We start from the raw sequence: 16,042 nt of genomic DNA, 5'->3' as shown, positions 1-16,042 counted from the left end.
AGGGGAGAGAGTATGTGATATGTATAAACCTATTTGTCTTCTGGAAAGTTAGTCAGTCACTGATTACCATCAGAGAAAGCATTCTTCAGCATATTCATCTTGGAAATGTCCATATATGAGAATATAATGAGATCATATGAATATAGGTTTGCACAGAATCCAGCTGTTGAGATGTTCCCAAGACACCAGCAGCCAAAGAAAGCATACCAGTGAACAGGGATGGGAATTTCTGCCAGCAGGCAATCTGGCAAAAGGGAGAGCAAACACAAGGTTTGAGTCTATTTTGGGAGTTTTGGGGTTTTTTGTGTTGTTTTTCTTTTTTTTTTTTTTGTTTTCTTACAGCCTTTCTGCATCTCTTTCTTGGACGAACCAAACGCTTGGCAAAAGCAAGAGAGTAGGTCATAGAGATACAACTTAGTGCATAGAGAGGAGAAACAGAATAAACGAAGGCCATGTGTCAGCAGAGGACGTGTGCCATGAGAAGGAAGACAATATCATTCCTGGGCATGAAATCCTGCAGCGTGGACTTGTGGAGGAGTATGGCTGAGCATAAACTTGGCACAGGTTGAACTGCAGTCCCTCATGACTGTAAGTGAAACAGAGAAAATTAAATGGAGTTGATTTCTAGGAACAAAAATACAGTCGAAGACACATTCATGTAGGGAAAGGAAAGTGCCTTACATGCAGAGAAGAAAATGGAAGAGAATGCTCTCTACCCTGGACTTAGCACAGAGGGATGATGAAATCGGTGTGAGGATACAGTGGATGTTCCCTTGGGAGAAGACGTTTACCCACCAGAGTCTGGAGATTCCCCTATGTTTATTTTTTTATTAGCTGCTGCTTGTGACCTGAAGTTTTCAGGTCACGCCTGGAGGCAGCTGAATCCTTTATGTAAAATGAGGCTTGGTTCATGATTCTTCTAGAAGAGGTGAATTATTTTCACCCTCTTAATTAACACAGTTCTTGACTGCTGAGTTGAAGCAGTAATTGGACGTGTGTAGATGCAGAGCTCATTGCCTGGAGAGACTGATATCCAAAGAACAGGTATGCAGCTTGTCAGCTGCTTCAGAAGCAGGAATTAGCTTTGCAATGAGCGTATCATTTGGTGAGCAAATGGAAGCTATCTTGGAGTGGTGGTATCACCAGAATGAAACAGACACGGCCACTTACAGCTTTCAATTGTGGTAACTCAGCACCACATCCCCAGCAGAATGCCCTGAGCCTCCTCATCTCTATTGCTCACGGGTGCAGTCTCCGTTGGTGCTGCAGGTCTTGTGGGCTGCTGCCTTCTCTCCTAGCGCAGTTCTTCTTCAATCTGTTAGATAACAACTTGAATTAGTGGTTACTACCTTCAGGGAATGTCAAAGAGTTCAATGTTCTCTTGTCATTGTTATAAAGACACAGTCTTGGATTCCATTAAAAAAAAAAAAAAAAAAAAAACAGAACAAAACCCATGCAGTATTACGAGGTGCTGATGAGATCAGCTCCAGTTGCACCCTGCTTGGAGAAGGTTAACAAACATGTGTCATGGAATAGAGCACTCTGGTCCAGCCTTCTCCAAAACAATACATTTTGTACTGTGCATAAGGCCAGCAGTGAGTCAGCTTCTCTCTGGAGGCAATTCCCTTGTGTCATCTTGGTGCCAGCACGCTAAGCTGGGTTCTCTTTGCCAGCATTAGGTAAGCAGCTGATGGGTTCAGGCTGTCATGCATCTGTGACTTCAGCTTCCTGACCAATCATCCACAAGAAATTTGAATCACAAGACTGAAGGTGGGTTGCACGGGGTGTTGGTGAGTGGTGTCTTACTGTTAGTTTTGTGTTTTTAACCAGCTGTTAGATCCTTTCATTTCACAGATCTCACGGTTAATAAGCCCAACTGTGTCACAGGAGCACCTATGGAACAAGCTATGTGACATGCCTGCTCTTTCTAGAGAAAATGCAACTTCGTCCTGTATTCTTAGCTAAATTAGTGAATCTGAAATGGACCCTTGACTCCTAACTTTATGTTGCACGTATGGGGCTCTGGTAATGAGTACTGCTTTTTTTTTTTGTTGTTACAGAAAACTGCATCCTTTTGCTGTTGCAACTTTGCATCCACCCATTTGAGTCACATTAAAAAATGTGAAATAACTCCGAGTCCACAGCAAATAACACTAGAAAATAACACTCACAGGGGAAGTACTTGATTGTTTTCAAATTGGAATGACTCAGCTAGTGACTTTAGCAGGCCAGCATTGCACACCACACTAATTAAAGGAAATAATGGCTTGAAACTGGACCAGCGTTTTCACTCTGTGAAGGAGTAATTAATATCTGAGAAGCTAATCATCTGTTGACTAGCACCTTGCTGAGCACGGGTCATGAGAAACGGCAGTGAAATAGAAGTCTGTGTTACTTCATGTCTGCCTACCTTTCTCCATTAGAGAACTCATCAGCCATGCGTGTGAAGCCCTTGAATACAGGCAGTATTTACCATATGAGCTAGCTGTGAGGTACAGATGTATAATGAAACAGAAACAGCTGGGAATGAATCAGTTTCAGATCAATAGTCAGCCTGTTCTCATTTTTGCCTTAATTACTGCAAGATCATGGATAGATTCTAAAGAAAGCATGATTTGCCAGAGAGAGAAGCCAAGCTAATCTCTTTACTGTCACTCTCCTGGAGATTTATAGTATATTTGTTACTTTGCAGCTGATGTAGTAAAAATCCCAGGTTAAGGCTCCTTTTGAAATGCATGTGGTTAGGAAATAGGATACTGTAGCAGGATGTTAGTAGACCTTGTCCCATCTTTAACTGCAATTTTTCTTCAGGCATGCTTCCGACACTTTCTCCAAGGCAGAGAATGAGTAAGAACATGGTATGATTTTTTTTTCTGTCCTGCTGTCTGGTGGATTCTGTTCAGCAAGAATTATTACAGTCAGCTATTACTGCACGGGGCCAGCATCTTGCCTCTTTAATTCCAGCTGCTAAACATCGTTAGGAGACAGTGTGAATACTTACATAATGTTGCTATTATGAAGAGGGAAATTTTATAATCGTGAACAGCAAGAGAAGTGCCCACAAAACACTTCCTATTAAATGCTCATCCAGGGCATGAAAAACCTTGTTAGACTATGGACAAAAAGATTAACAAGATTAGCGTTCACCGCAAGCTGTAGAGTCAGGGCATTAACTCATGCTTGTGGAAAACAGATGTGAACTCTGGATTCCTGTCTTCCATCCTTTGTTTTGAATATTTTTCTAATGAAATCCTTGAAGGGCAATCAGCTCCGTATGTTTTTGGGGGAGGGCAATAATGTTTACACCTGTTACTGGTTTGCTGCATCTGCACGGGTTTTCTGGTTAATGCTAAGGACAAAATTAAGAACAAGAATTATCACCTGAAACTCAGTCTTTACAGAAAACCGGCATAGCGCTGATGCTGTTTCTAATGCCAGATTTTATGACACCCTATCTTGCTTCGAGAGATCAGTTGAATGCAGATCTATTAAAATATCCGCAATGGTGCACTGTCTGGATGAAATAGAATGTATAGTTTAGCTTTTAAGTAACCTACTCCAGTTAAACAAATTCGTACCCACCACCAGAACTCACTAGAAGAGTAACAGAAGTGTTATGTCTTAGTTCACATACTCATCTTTGCCTTTTTAAGTGGAAGTTTTTCACCTAGAGGGTGATGAGGCACTGGAACAGGTTGCCCAAGGAGGCTGTGGGTGCCCCATCCCTGGAGGCATTCAAGGCCAGGCTGGATGTGGCTCTGGGCAGCCTGGTCTGCTGGTTGGTGACCCTGCACATAGCAGGGGGTTGGAAGCAGATGGTCATTGTGGTCCTTTGCAACCCAGGCCATTCTGTGATTCTATGATTTTTTACTTCTATGTAAGTGCTTTCTGGCTTTTCCTGCTTGGGTATTGCTCCTCACCATCTATAGCAGCGACTGCCTTAAGCTTCTTCTAATTGATGCTGAGAAAAGAGAGGAAGCAGCAGATTAGTGGATAAAATACATGAGAAGGGAATGGAGGATTTGTTGCATGTGTTTACAGAATAAGAAGCACTAGAAGTGAGGACATAGGAGTCATGTGAGTCATTAGGACTCTATAAAAAATTGCAAAGCAGTCTGTTCTCTATAGACTTCATCATCAGGGAGGTAAATGACAAGAAGCTGATAAGACAGGTGGTTTGAATTGAGAAGAGCTGACACTTGTCTAGGGAGCAGAAAGTGGTTTGCTCACAGGGGTGAAGAGGTGCTATGCTGAGAGCAGGAAAGGATGGGGCCAGGATGGGAGGAAGGAGCTGAGTGTGCTGCCCAGTGGTAGTGAGGCAGCCTGCAGTGGCAGAGCCCTGCTTGTCCTACTGTCTGGCAGGTTTCTGTCAAGGTTACCTCCTGCTGCTCCACTCAATCCTTCTGCTTCCATCTTTTGCTCAGCTTTTGATTTCTTTTGATCTTCCCACAATTGCACTCAACGAAGCTGAGTTGTGGGCTGGATGAGCTGATTTTGAGCACAGCGTGAGCTGCAACCTAGAGCTTAGCGATTTAATTAGACACGGCGGGAGGAGAGGGAAGAGGATTTAGATCAATGAGAGTCTGGGCTAAAGGAGCAGGCTCTCTAGGCTGTTATGTACTTGACCTTGGGATTACTTACGCTAACCAGGAGGCAAAGGAGTTCAGCCCATCCCAGGAGCAGTGCTGTAGTGAAACGTTTATCGCCTTGGCAGAAGCGTGTGTTCTTTACTGCAGTTGCATGTTCAATGTGTCAAAAACCTTTGAAGGCCTTTTGAGCCTTTGAAAGCATTGTACAGCAGGTATCTATAGACCGTGGTAAATTTGAACCTGTTTGAGTAATTCTGTAATCAAGTAACTTTGTTTCAGGTCGCATCCACTTGTCTTTTAAACGCTCAGTGATTTCTGTGACCATACATGAAACTAATGACTATAGTAAAGCTTTCAAGTCATACGGTGCTGCTCTTCTATTTTACAGCCCTCTGAAATGGTAGAACGTGCTCCACTATTTGCCATGCCTGTGCTCTGCATGGGCAAACGGGTACCTCACTTCAGGGCTCACGGTGTGTGTTTTCAGCTGGTGTTTCTTCCAGTAATGCAAACAGATAATCACCCAGACTATTCTTTAGACTCATACACTACAAACATGTTTCTTGAACTGATAGCTGTCCTTTCTCTCAGCCTCTATAAAATATACCCTGAGAAAGCTAGATCTGTTTCCATTGGTTGTGGTCTACCTTGTCTTTTCAAAACTGCCTGAAGATAGTAAGCAGTAATGTAAAATAGCATTGCTCAATTGCTGTCTGAAAAATATAAACTGGAGGATGAAAATCTGGACTGTTTATTAGTACTGACTTATGCAGAAATTGAGAAGGAAGTGAAATTATATGCCAAAGAAGAAAACATCATCTATTCCTTTTCATTGTTACTATTTCTATTGGAAATTCTTTTTCTGGACTTTCTGTATATCCGCACTGATTTTCATAGCGGTTTGTCACCATGTTCCTGTTGCAACAATGCACTGTGTAATCATAAATTGCCACTTCTGTTTTGTGTTGCTACTCTGGACAACCTTTTCATGTTTCTTTTTGGCGTAAGTGTAGACTATCTCCGCCCTCTTTCCTTCTGACCAAGTTCTGCAGTGAGCTCTCCCCTTGGACAGACTATCGTGTCCCACCCATTGAGGTTGGAAATGTTACTAATTTTATTTACTGTGGGGGGAAAAGCTTGGCTAACCCTTCAAGATTATTTTTCAAGTCCTGTAATTCAACGAAGTCTTTATTTACAGTGCTAATAGCTATTTCTCCTTGTGCTCTCCAAACTGAATTCTCTCTGGTTTCAAGAGAATGAGGCACTGTTTTCCATTTCCAAAGTGGCCAAATAGCCTGTAGCTCAAGTCATATCTTCTACTCTCAATGCAAAAGGCAGAAAAGTCAGTGGCAGTCTATCCTAGGGCAAATACTTTGTTAATTCTTTGGTTAGTCTTCTGATCAATACTCCTAAACCTGAACAGTTACTGGGCCATTCCGTAGACATCTGCCCATTTTCCATGTGTTTCAGTCTGCAGGTAGTGATCATCTTGATCCTATTTGAGATGAACAAATAGAATGAAAGTAAACCACTTTGTTCCGGAAGCTAAGAGGCATTTGTGTTTTTCAAACTGAGTTAAGACTAAGGTTATGTATCAAAGGTTAGCAGGATTAGATATTAAAAGATGATATGACGGGGGCGACTTTTGCCAGTGAAGTGCAAAACCAAAATGAAACAAGGTCATTCTGGATGTTTAAGTGCAATGGGCAACAGCCGCATGCAGGTAATTGATCCAGAGACACTCAGAAGAAGATATTTATGGATAAATAGATCAGGGAAATCGCTATGGGGGTATAGCACCTTCCTGGAAATCACTAAGTGGATATAATGCCTTGACCAACTAGTTCAAAGCCATATCATGATACACTGTGATCAGTGTGCTTTGTGATGTAGATGTATTAATCAGCATGGCACATAAAGGGTAGAATTCCCTCCCAGTGACTGAATGCTCTTGGTGGCAGTGGGAAGGAGGCTGTGTGACATCCTATTGCCATGACTTTCACTGTTAGCATCTACCGTATCAGCTGTAAAGCTCCCCTGACGGCTGTAGTCTGAAAAGGCAATGAAGTCAAGAAGGAGTTGTGAAGTCCATCATTACATTTTTGTAACTGCTGCTGAACCATCGATTGCTTTGGTTCACATCTCTTAAGCTTTGAATCAAAAAGTGTAAAATCTGTACTTGAGGTGATTCTTTGCTACGCATGCCTCTAGACATGTGTTTGTGAACTTTGCAGAAACATTGCCCTTCAGCTGTATTTGTAACTGTCTTGATACAGGAGCACAAAATTAGTAAACTCTCTATCCTGGACAACCTACTTTTCTTCCCCTCTTACCATAAAATTAGATGTAGATTTTTTGCTTTCTGTTAAAGAAACAAACAAAAAGAAAAATCAAATACTGAATCTGCTTATATATATACGAGGGCAAATTTCAGCCCATCAGGGTGCAGAGAGCTATGGACGAGAATCTTCAAAATTCGGTAGAAATTAGTCTCGAGAATTAGGTATCTCCTTTCCAACAATACATTAACACCTGAGGTTTGTCTTTTGCTTGATTTCTGCTTACAATTCTTTACTGAGTGTTTGCCTTTCGCTATTTGCTGGTGCTTTAGAAGTTAAGATCAAATCCTGTCTAAAAAGACCTAAAGAATATTAAGATGTAGACAGACAGATGTTTCTCTCTGTGAACAGCTTTATGAAAAATTATTTCTACAGCAATTTTCGAAGAAGTAACCAAATATTTCACTTGTGTTGTGCGCAGTGCTCAGCAGTACAGTGGAAAGAAACCATCCTCCATGCTACTGCCTTCACCCAGGAGGTAGTGGTGTTACAGCTGAGGATAATTCATACTTCGTTTGATCAAAGACTGGGGTTCTTTAGGGAAGTCCAAAAGAACTTATTATGAAGATTCAGGGATTGTTTTTCATTTTATAAATCTTAGGATTTAAGATCTTGGCCACTGCCAAGAAAAGTTTAATTAAAAAACGTTTTCTTTGATACAAATGAATGAAATTTTACATTTTAATGTAACTTAAGTTTTTAATAAACAGGAAAAAAAAATGGCAAGGTTAAACAGTAAATCTGATTTGGGTGGTCTTTAGTGTCGATTCCAAGGCATACTGAACCATTGGTGTTCTGATGTGAGACTGTGCTCCTGAATAATGTCAGTGACAGAGGTATTGCCTTCTGCTGGAGAGGTCTGGGCTTCAGGCAGCAGCAGATGGCTGAAACGTGATAATAACTGCATTGGTATAGACAAATTAAATAAGTAGGAATTTCCTAGTGAGATATATTAGAAAGAAGAAAACCAGATTAAGTTTCTAGATAAAGGCTGTTGAGGTATTGAAAGTTTTTAAATAACAAAAAGAAGCGTCCTGCTTAGAGAAAGCACAGAGATGCTCAGAATGCAGTGTCTGTTGGGGTGACAAAACCCAGCTGTTTGAGAAAGGGAAAGTGAGACCGGTATCTACAGCTATCATCTCTGTGCACAAAGATAATGAAGGTAAGCACATAAAGTGGCAGACAAAGCTTAAGGATCTTGTAAGGACAATGAAGTTTGACAGGCAAGAATGAGAAGAAGACGCATCTAATAATAGTGTATTTAACCGTTTATCTCTCATTAAGGGAATAAGCAGCTCAGAAAATGGTCATAGTTAACTTACAGCAATTACTGCAATGCACAGTCAGCATTTCTATGCTTAGGTAAGGATTTTGAGAGGATGTTTGACGTGGGCCTAAATCCACAGCACAAGTTTCCATGTACCCTTTTCCCCCGATGAGCTGCTTGTTTGGTAGTATTTTTGAAGGACGCAGATTCGGTGCTTCATGTACTTCTATCCTGAAAAATCCTTGGTGCGTTGTTTCCCCAATTGATTGACCAGATTGTCCTTAAAGTACCTTTACCATTCTTGCTTGGTTTGCAAGTGCCAATCACAGATCTGGGCCTCATTTGGTAGGGAGATGAATTTGTGTAGTCTCAAGGATTAGTTAGTGTACGGGTTTGTTTATTACTTCTGACTCTGACTCTATAAATGTGATACATTGCTCTTTCTGACTTCATTCTTCCAGTTGTTAAAAATGGTAAAATAATCCTCTGTTCAGGTTTTCTGGTAAGTTTTGTTCGTGTGCATTTTGTGTTCATCATGCTCCAGCAAAAATACTTGAGCAGTATGTATGTGGGATAGCAACTCTCTTGTGTTTTCCTTGAAGAAGTTCTAATCACTAACATACAATGTTGGACTTGACCCATTTTTTGTTTTTATGCAAGATGTTGTGTTCCTCACCTGTGCAAGAGCAGGAGGGGAAGTATGTAAAGATATGTAATGCACTTCTGTGACATGGGTATGGGCTTGCCTTAAGCAGGACATGATGAAGGTAACATGTACCCACCTGCAAGTGTATTACTTGGCAAGAGGGAAAAGGGCAGAAGAAGATGCCTCCTTGCAGCTGTAAATGCTAGGGAGGGCCGTACTGTGGAGCTTCTGATGTTAATGTTTCTCTATCACATGAATACAGATCTTTAGTGTCTCCCTACACTGCTTTGTCAAAATCTGTGTTTCATCTTTATAGTTTGCTGGTAGGAAGATCTTCTAATACATCAGTCAGGACTCTCAGCCATCTTAAAACTAGGTATTGCAGTTTATACTATTATATGTTCTCTTTCCTCTCCACCTTTTCGCTTCAGATCTGTTTTGAGTAACCACCCACCTTCTCTCTTTGCTTCAAGACACCAGTGAAGCCATCCCAAACTTGAGTCTTAGAGCTGACTGCCCTTTTGTCTCCTCGCCTCTGGCAGCAGCACACTGCAGGGTTATGCCATGTGCACCACAAGCAGATCAACAGATAGCACATCCACCACTGGAAAGCAAAGGGCAAAAGCTTTGAAGATGAGAGACTCTGTGAATCTAGAGCTTTTTCTGTATTGCAGTCCAAAGAGTATGGACCTGTCTGCCATAGCTATGTAGGGAAGGCTCCATCAACATGGCTTCCTAGAGCTCCTAGAAGACTAGTAAATCATTTATAATGGCTCTTCCCTGTAAAGCAGTTCATTATACTTGTCAGAGTATTCTGTGGAGGGGGTTAGGTCACAGCTTGGGTTAGATTACAATATGCTAGCTCTTTATCTTAGACATTAAAGTTTTGTATGCTATAAGAAGAAAGCAGAGAGGGTACCGACAGACCCGAACACCTGAAAAACGATGCCTGGCCAGTCCCCAAGCAGCATGCGCACAAGGGGCTGTGTTCCAGAGGAGGAGAACTGCAGAAGGACTCCCATCCCCATCCCACTACACAGCCATCTCACGTTCGGAAATCCCTCACCACCTTTGGTAACATCCCCATAGGATAATGAAGAATAGATTTGTTGTCAAAAAGTCTTGACTCCAGATGATCTTTTCCTTTCTGTCCATCCGCATGAGCTGGCCCAAATGAAGACCCAAAGGAAGTGGCCAGTCTCCTCTTTCCTCAGTCACAAAAGCCTGTGTCCCCTGGTGCTGCCCTGAAGGGTCTCCGCACGTGACTCAAACACCATAAGAAGAAGCTGGGCCTTTCTTGCTACTTGTGTCGACCCTAATGCATGTTATTAAATCGTGGGCCCTGCAGTAAGCCCAGATCATGCTCTGCAGCTCAGCGGTAAGTAAGTAAAGCTTCAAGTGTCCTGCTAACAGAATGTCACCCAGCATAATCCAGGCCCTGACTCAAATTGACAAGGACAGGTTGGCCTCTGAAATAATCTCTTTAAATAGCAGCAACCGTCTCTCAAAGTCACTTCCCCTCCCCCATTCCCACCGGATTGCTGCTCCCAACAAGTCGCCCACTCTTCCCACCCAGGCAGTGCAGGGCTGGCAGTGCCCGCAGGCAAGTGTGTCCCTCCTGCTGTGCTTTGCACCCGGAATTACCATGAATTTTGCAGCACAGTTGATCTACTCCAGGGTGTTAAAAAACAGAACTCCCAGGGACCGCTACAGGGAAGATGAAGACTACGATCCTTTCTGGCAAAGGTTGGAGAGTATTGCTGTCTGACTTAGAACTAGAGCTCCTTTTTTCCTGCGGGGGCCTTGGTCAGCCCTTCGGGTCACCCAGGGCCAGACTTGTGGACATGACCTCCCCTGGACCCCTCCTGCCTCCTTACTCTGTCATAGTTGGAGTTTTGCTTCGCCTCGTTGTTTATTTAGTTGCTGTGCTGTATAGGTAATGATTTCTATTTTTCTTCCTTAAAAGAAAAAAAAAAAAAGATGGTTGGTAATTTTCCAATGTCTCCCGGGGTACTGTGGCTGTGAGGTGCTCCTGGAGTCATCCACTGGAAGCAGTGGAGCTGTGAGTACTTGAAGCTGATGCTCAGATCTATCACTTCTCTGTGAGCATGTATTAGGAAAATCTTAGGCAGGCCTATTGATTGCCCAAAATTTACCTTGGGAACAGCTCATATAGCATTCTGCTGTGATAGACATTATGTGCCTACCTTTGTTCCGGTGCTTACAATCTGTTGTATTGCTGTGTTCAGACAAGGGGGGAATTTAGGAAGTGTCCAGAGCCACTACATGGCACTGACCATGGGGCTGCACCTCTGTGACACAGCCGTGTTGGCACAAACTCATTCTTAACCTTTTCCCTAGTTTTCTCCCCCCTGCTTTATTATCTAGACACTGCTAGCAAGATGTGATGTTCCCAGATTTTGGATAAAAAGGGGCAATGGAACAGCTGCCCAGAGAGGCTGTGGATGCCCCGTCCATCCCTGGAGATGTTCAAAAGGCCAGGTTGGATGGGGCCCTGGGCAGCCTGGGCTGGTATTAAATGGGGAGGTTGGGTGCCCTGCATGTGGCGGGGGGGTTGGAGATTCATGATCCTTGAGGTCCCTTCCAACCCTGGCCATTCTGTGATTTCTGTGATAATGTCCCACTTTCTACAAATTGTTGCGTAAGTTAGTAATGTTAAAAGCATATTTTTCCAATGAACGTAAGCCCCTATAGAACAGACAGTTTGAGAGAAAAGACACCAAAAGAGATGAGAAGTTCCCACTCTCACACAAGAAGAATGGCTTGCCCAAAGTCACACAGCACATCTGCAGTGAACTGAGAATCTTCAACCAGTCACTTAATCGCAGAACTGTTATTTTTCTCTCATTACGTTTATGTCATCCATTCTGTAGTACGGGTGAATTATAAAATGCGTTAATCACAAGAGAACATCTGAATTCAGAGTAGATTTAGCTTCAAGAGGAAGAGTCAACTTCTGCAAGAGTTTTAACTGTAAAGCTGCGTGCAGGGTTCCATGCTGACTATCTGACCTTCACAATTTGAGAGTTCTGTGCAAGGCGCTCAGAAGGGTCTGTACGAGGGACACTTGAGAGGTGTTGGAGCGGAGGTAACCAGGAAGGGTGACCTTCTGAGTTCCTCTAGCTTTCAGGTTACTTTTTCTCACGTTATCTTTTTTGCAGCTGGTACTTACTTGCTAGTGCCAGTAACAAGCAAAGACATTATAGTAATGAATACAGAAGAATGGGGATGAATTCATCAATGAATGCAGCCATTGCTGGGCTCCAGCTGCAGTTTCTTTGAATTGCAGAAACTGAAGGTACATTTTTTCAACAGTAATAACGAGGCCTGGTTATTCCTAGCATGAGTGTCAGCTTTCTTTGGACTCATTATAAAACCACATAATTTTGTCAAACTGCTGCACAGGGCAAGTGGAGTTATCAGTGCCTGCTGTGGGCTCAGTTTCAAGGCTTGGTTGTTTTGTACCTGTCTGTGGTGGATGGCCACATGTGCATACATCCTCTAGCATTTGTGTCATGCAGGCTAGGAGCTAAGCCATGATCTCCTCATCTTTAAGACACTCTAATAAGTAGCCCTACTATGAATTTCCTGCGGGAGTCTTATGTCTGAGTCTGTCTGTCTATGCCCCACTTTCTGTCATGAAAGGTGAGCTCCTTTTCACTGATTTTGTATTTCTGTTTAGGGAAGGATATTAGTGAGTTCTGCGTGATTTGGTAACCTTTGTATGACATCTGGCTATCTGAAGCAATTTTTTATTCTTCCATCTTTTCTCTTTCATCAAGACCAACTTGAGTAGGCTCCTGCAGGGGGGTTGAAACTAGCTCATCTTTGAGGTCCTTTTCAACCCAGGCTGTTCTATGTTTCTATGTTTCTGTGACTTAAGAACAGCTGCTATTGCAGCATTTGGTTGTGTTTGGGGAAAAACAAAAAACTCACAGACAAGCAAACAAATGTACTGGGAGTGTCAGATTTTGTAAAAGCAGGAGAGCTCACAGGGATTATATTGCCAAAATGAGTTGAGATGGAACAGGAAGGTTTAAGAGGAACTGAAGAAAGGGATGGCAATAAATCAGGAGTGTTTCAGAGGGGTGTGGAAGTCTGAGGCAGAGGAGAAAGAGGTGGGGGAGTGTGGAGTGTGAAGATGATGGTAATGTATAGATATGAACACAGGGGAAACCTGTTCCCCAAAATAGCATTAAAAAGAATGAAATAAAAAAGAAATCCATGTATAGTTACACATACATACATGCATGTCTGTCTGCATGTGCTGCTATGTTGGGTTGCAGACCTATCCCGATTCAGTGGGATGGTTTGATGTGGCACTCAGGCTTAGCACCAGCCACTTTGCACTGTGCTGCTGATCAGTCAGACTGACGTACTGGAGCTGGAAATTCTTCTCATGGCATAGAGCTTTAAGGATGCTAAAATACAACATGGAGCTTCTGTTGTGCTGTCAGCACCTCCTCACGGTGAGTCTGTATCGTGAATGCAGGTGGCAAAAACTGCTGTGGAAATCACTGAGTTTTCAGTGAGGATGTTCTTTTCTGCCTAAAAATGCACTGTCGTGACACATGTTGCTAAACATGCCAACGCTGCTGTAGGTGTGTCAGATATCAAAATGCTGACCACTGGGTCCAAGCAAGGGGCCATCTGGCTGTATATTCTCTGTAATGCTGACCATAATGATAGTCTGGAGACAAGAATAAGATGCTCAAAAATGGCACTTTCTCTCATTTTCTCTTGTGGAGTCTGCCAGACAAGTGTTTACGGTCTTCCTGGGCCACAGACAGCTTCTTGAACAATGTGTGTAACTGTCACGGTTAGACCAACCTCCATATATCTTCCAAACATTATTTTTATTGCTTTTAATAATTCATTGTTTTATGAATATTACTGTTTTTCCAAGCTTGTTTTTCCTAGTGCTGTGTGACTTGATGAGATAATATCAGCGTATTCAAGACAGCAGCCTAGAAACAGAGCTCCATTCTGGGTCGTTGTGTTTTATCATTGTAGGAGAACATTTCAGCACAGGCTGTCTTTGTATTGGCTTTGAGACTAAGCTATTTAAAGCTGTCTGCTGATAAATGTGATAATTCTTCCAGTCCCTTAATGATTTGTGGAATGTCTGCATATGGATCTTCTCTTTTATTTTTTGCAGTTATGCTGAGCAGCTGTTCCTGAAAAAGTAGGTTTATAAATTGTTGGCTTTTTTTCCGTGTTTACTTTTACTAATCACTTTAAAGGTAAAATGGCATGTTCTATAACCATGTCACAAAACTTTCCAGCTGAAATTTGCTTTATGCTGGAGATAAACAGACTTTCTCGTGAAAACTTTCCTAAACAAACTCCAAAAAAGGAAAAGCAATTCATTTGAAAGGAGCAATGTTTTCTAGCGCCAGGGTTTGTATTTACATTTGCTCTGCTTTCATCTGTTGGGCATGACCACTGGACAAGGAGCTGTGTTCTGGCTGTGCATGGGAAGGCATGGGTTGGTGTTTGCATGTCTCACTGCTGGCGCTGGCTGCTCTTGTGAAGGAAATGAATACTGAGTTGGCTTGTGCAAAGCTCGTGGGCTGTGTTGGAGGAGATAGATATATCTAACCCAACAGGGCTATTAGTTGCTTGTTTGTGATCAATTGTCGTAACTAAAACAGCTGCTTCCCTTGTAGGTTTGAAAGCACATGTGTTCACCCAGATGGGCTCAATGGGGGAAATGTCATTCACCAATGTAACTGAAAAATATAGACATAGAAGGAGAAAAAAATATTAATCAAAGAAAACAGTGTATAAAATAGGATGATGAAGTTCCTTTGTTAACGAGGCTGCTGACCTTTCAGAGGCAAACAGATGATTGTTTCCATATGATGTACTGAGATGTTAATGTTTCAGATGTGCTTTAAACTATCTCAAGTTTGAAAAGATTATACATTTTTAACATTTGACTTTTTTTAATGGTTATAAGATATTGTCTTCATTAGCGGCCTTGGCTCTGCTGCAAAATCCTCCTTTATTCTGCCAAATAAAAATAGGGAAATCTCAGAGTAGGGCCAGAAATTAGTGTTTGTTTTTTTTTTAATACTGACTGATAGGAAAACATTTGATGGCGCTAGAATGGGGGGATGTTACCCTGTAATGTGTACTTTCTAGCAGAACCCTGGTTTATCAATGGACTTTTGGCTTTTTAATAGACTTTTTGTAGTTCATTGCAGCAGGCACTGGGAGAAAGTGAGAGTGAGAATTTCTATTTCAAATTCCAGTCAGTAAAAAAAATCACCTAGAAAAAAATCATAATTTTTTGCTCAAGTTATATTTTATTTGTATTTCACTCTATGCTTCAACCCAGTATCATACCATTCATTGCTAATGGTTGCTAAACACTTTAGATAACATGATTAGAGAATTGTAGATAAGATAAATATGTTCTCTTCTTTTTGGAGTGGCAATCTGCTGTGTAGAAAAGGGTTTTACTTCTTTGGGGGTGTTGCGGATGGCAGAGATGAGCTCCTAGCAGAGGTGCGGTCCCTTACATCACAACAATTGTTATTTATGCAATAGTTCCATTTGGTTTCCAGATCTGGGGGCTGTGCCATGACAAGTTCACAATGAGCCAGTTTGATCTGATTCTCGTGTCTGCATTAAGCTCACTAACGTGCACGAGGCCTAACACTGCAACTCAAACATTCTTACTAAATGTTCCAACTCTTTAAACCCCAAACAAGAAGAAATGAGCAGCAAAGTGTAGAATAGATCTACTTGATATACTATTTAATTTGAAAACAGAATGTCTGCTCTTTGGATATATCAGCTTTAAGATATCTCTTGGGACAAGGTTGTAAATGTCAACATAAATTACAGTTGTATAAGTTATCTATTTGTATGTTTTAGAAAATAAGCATTGAGACATTTTGGAAAGAGAAGATTTAAGAATGACTGATGCCACTAGTATAGTACTTGAGTCAAATACTACAGAACCAGAATCACGGAAACGCCAAGGTTGGAAAAGACCTACAAGATCATCCAGTCCAACCATCCACTTATCAACAATAGTTCTCAATAAAAAGAACCCCTTTAAGCTGCTCATATTGTTATGTGTATTCTTCAATGGGACAACTGGAGGTGTAATAGGAAGCAGAGCTTCAGACATAGCTTATGGGACCACACAGAAAATGTACCATTAAAT

At 41.8% G+C, this 16,042-nt stretch overlaps 1 protein-coding gene across 4 annotated transcripts in view; it reads left to right on the top strand.

Annotated features, from left to right (window-relative positions):
• The first annotated feature begins 10,240 nt into the window (after positions 1-10,240).
• Positions 10,241-16,042, top strand: part of LOC100538632 (uncharacterized) — a 32,880-nt gene continuing 27,078 nt past the window's right edge. The window contains exons 1-2 of one of the 4 annotated variants that reach the window (XM_010714131.4): positions 10,241-10,587; positions 14,021-14,047. In XM_010714131.4, coding sequence (XP_010712433.2) covers positions 10,256-10,587; positions 14,021-14,047 — 359 coding nt within the window. In that variant the 5' untranslated portion in view covers positions 10,241-10,255. Of the gene's footprint in view, positions 10,778-14,020; positions 14,048-16,042 lie in introns of all 4 variants that reach the window. The other 3 variants (XM_010714129.4, XM_003207790.5, XM_010714130.4) reach the window with 3 other exon arrangements.

Source organism: Meleagris gallopavo, chromosome 8, assembly GCF_905368555.1.
Source record: "Meleagris gallopavo chromosome 8, MGAL_WU_HG_1.1, whole genome shotgun sequence".
Taxonomy (NCBI): domain Eukaryota; kingdom Metazoa; phylum Chordata; class Aves; order Galliformes; family Phasianidae; genus Meleagris; species Meleagris gallopavo.
This window is presented reverse-complemented; position numbering and strand designations above follow the sequence as displayed.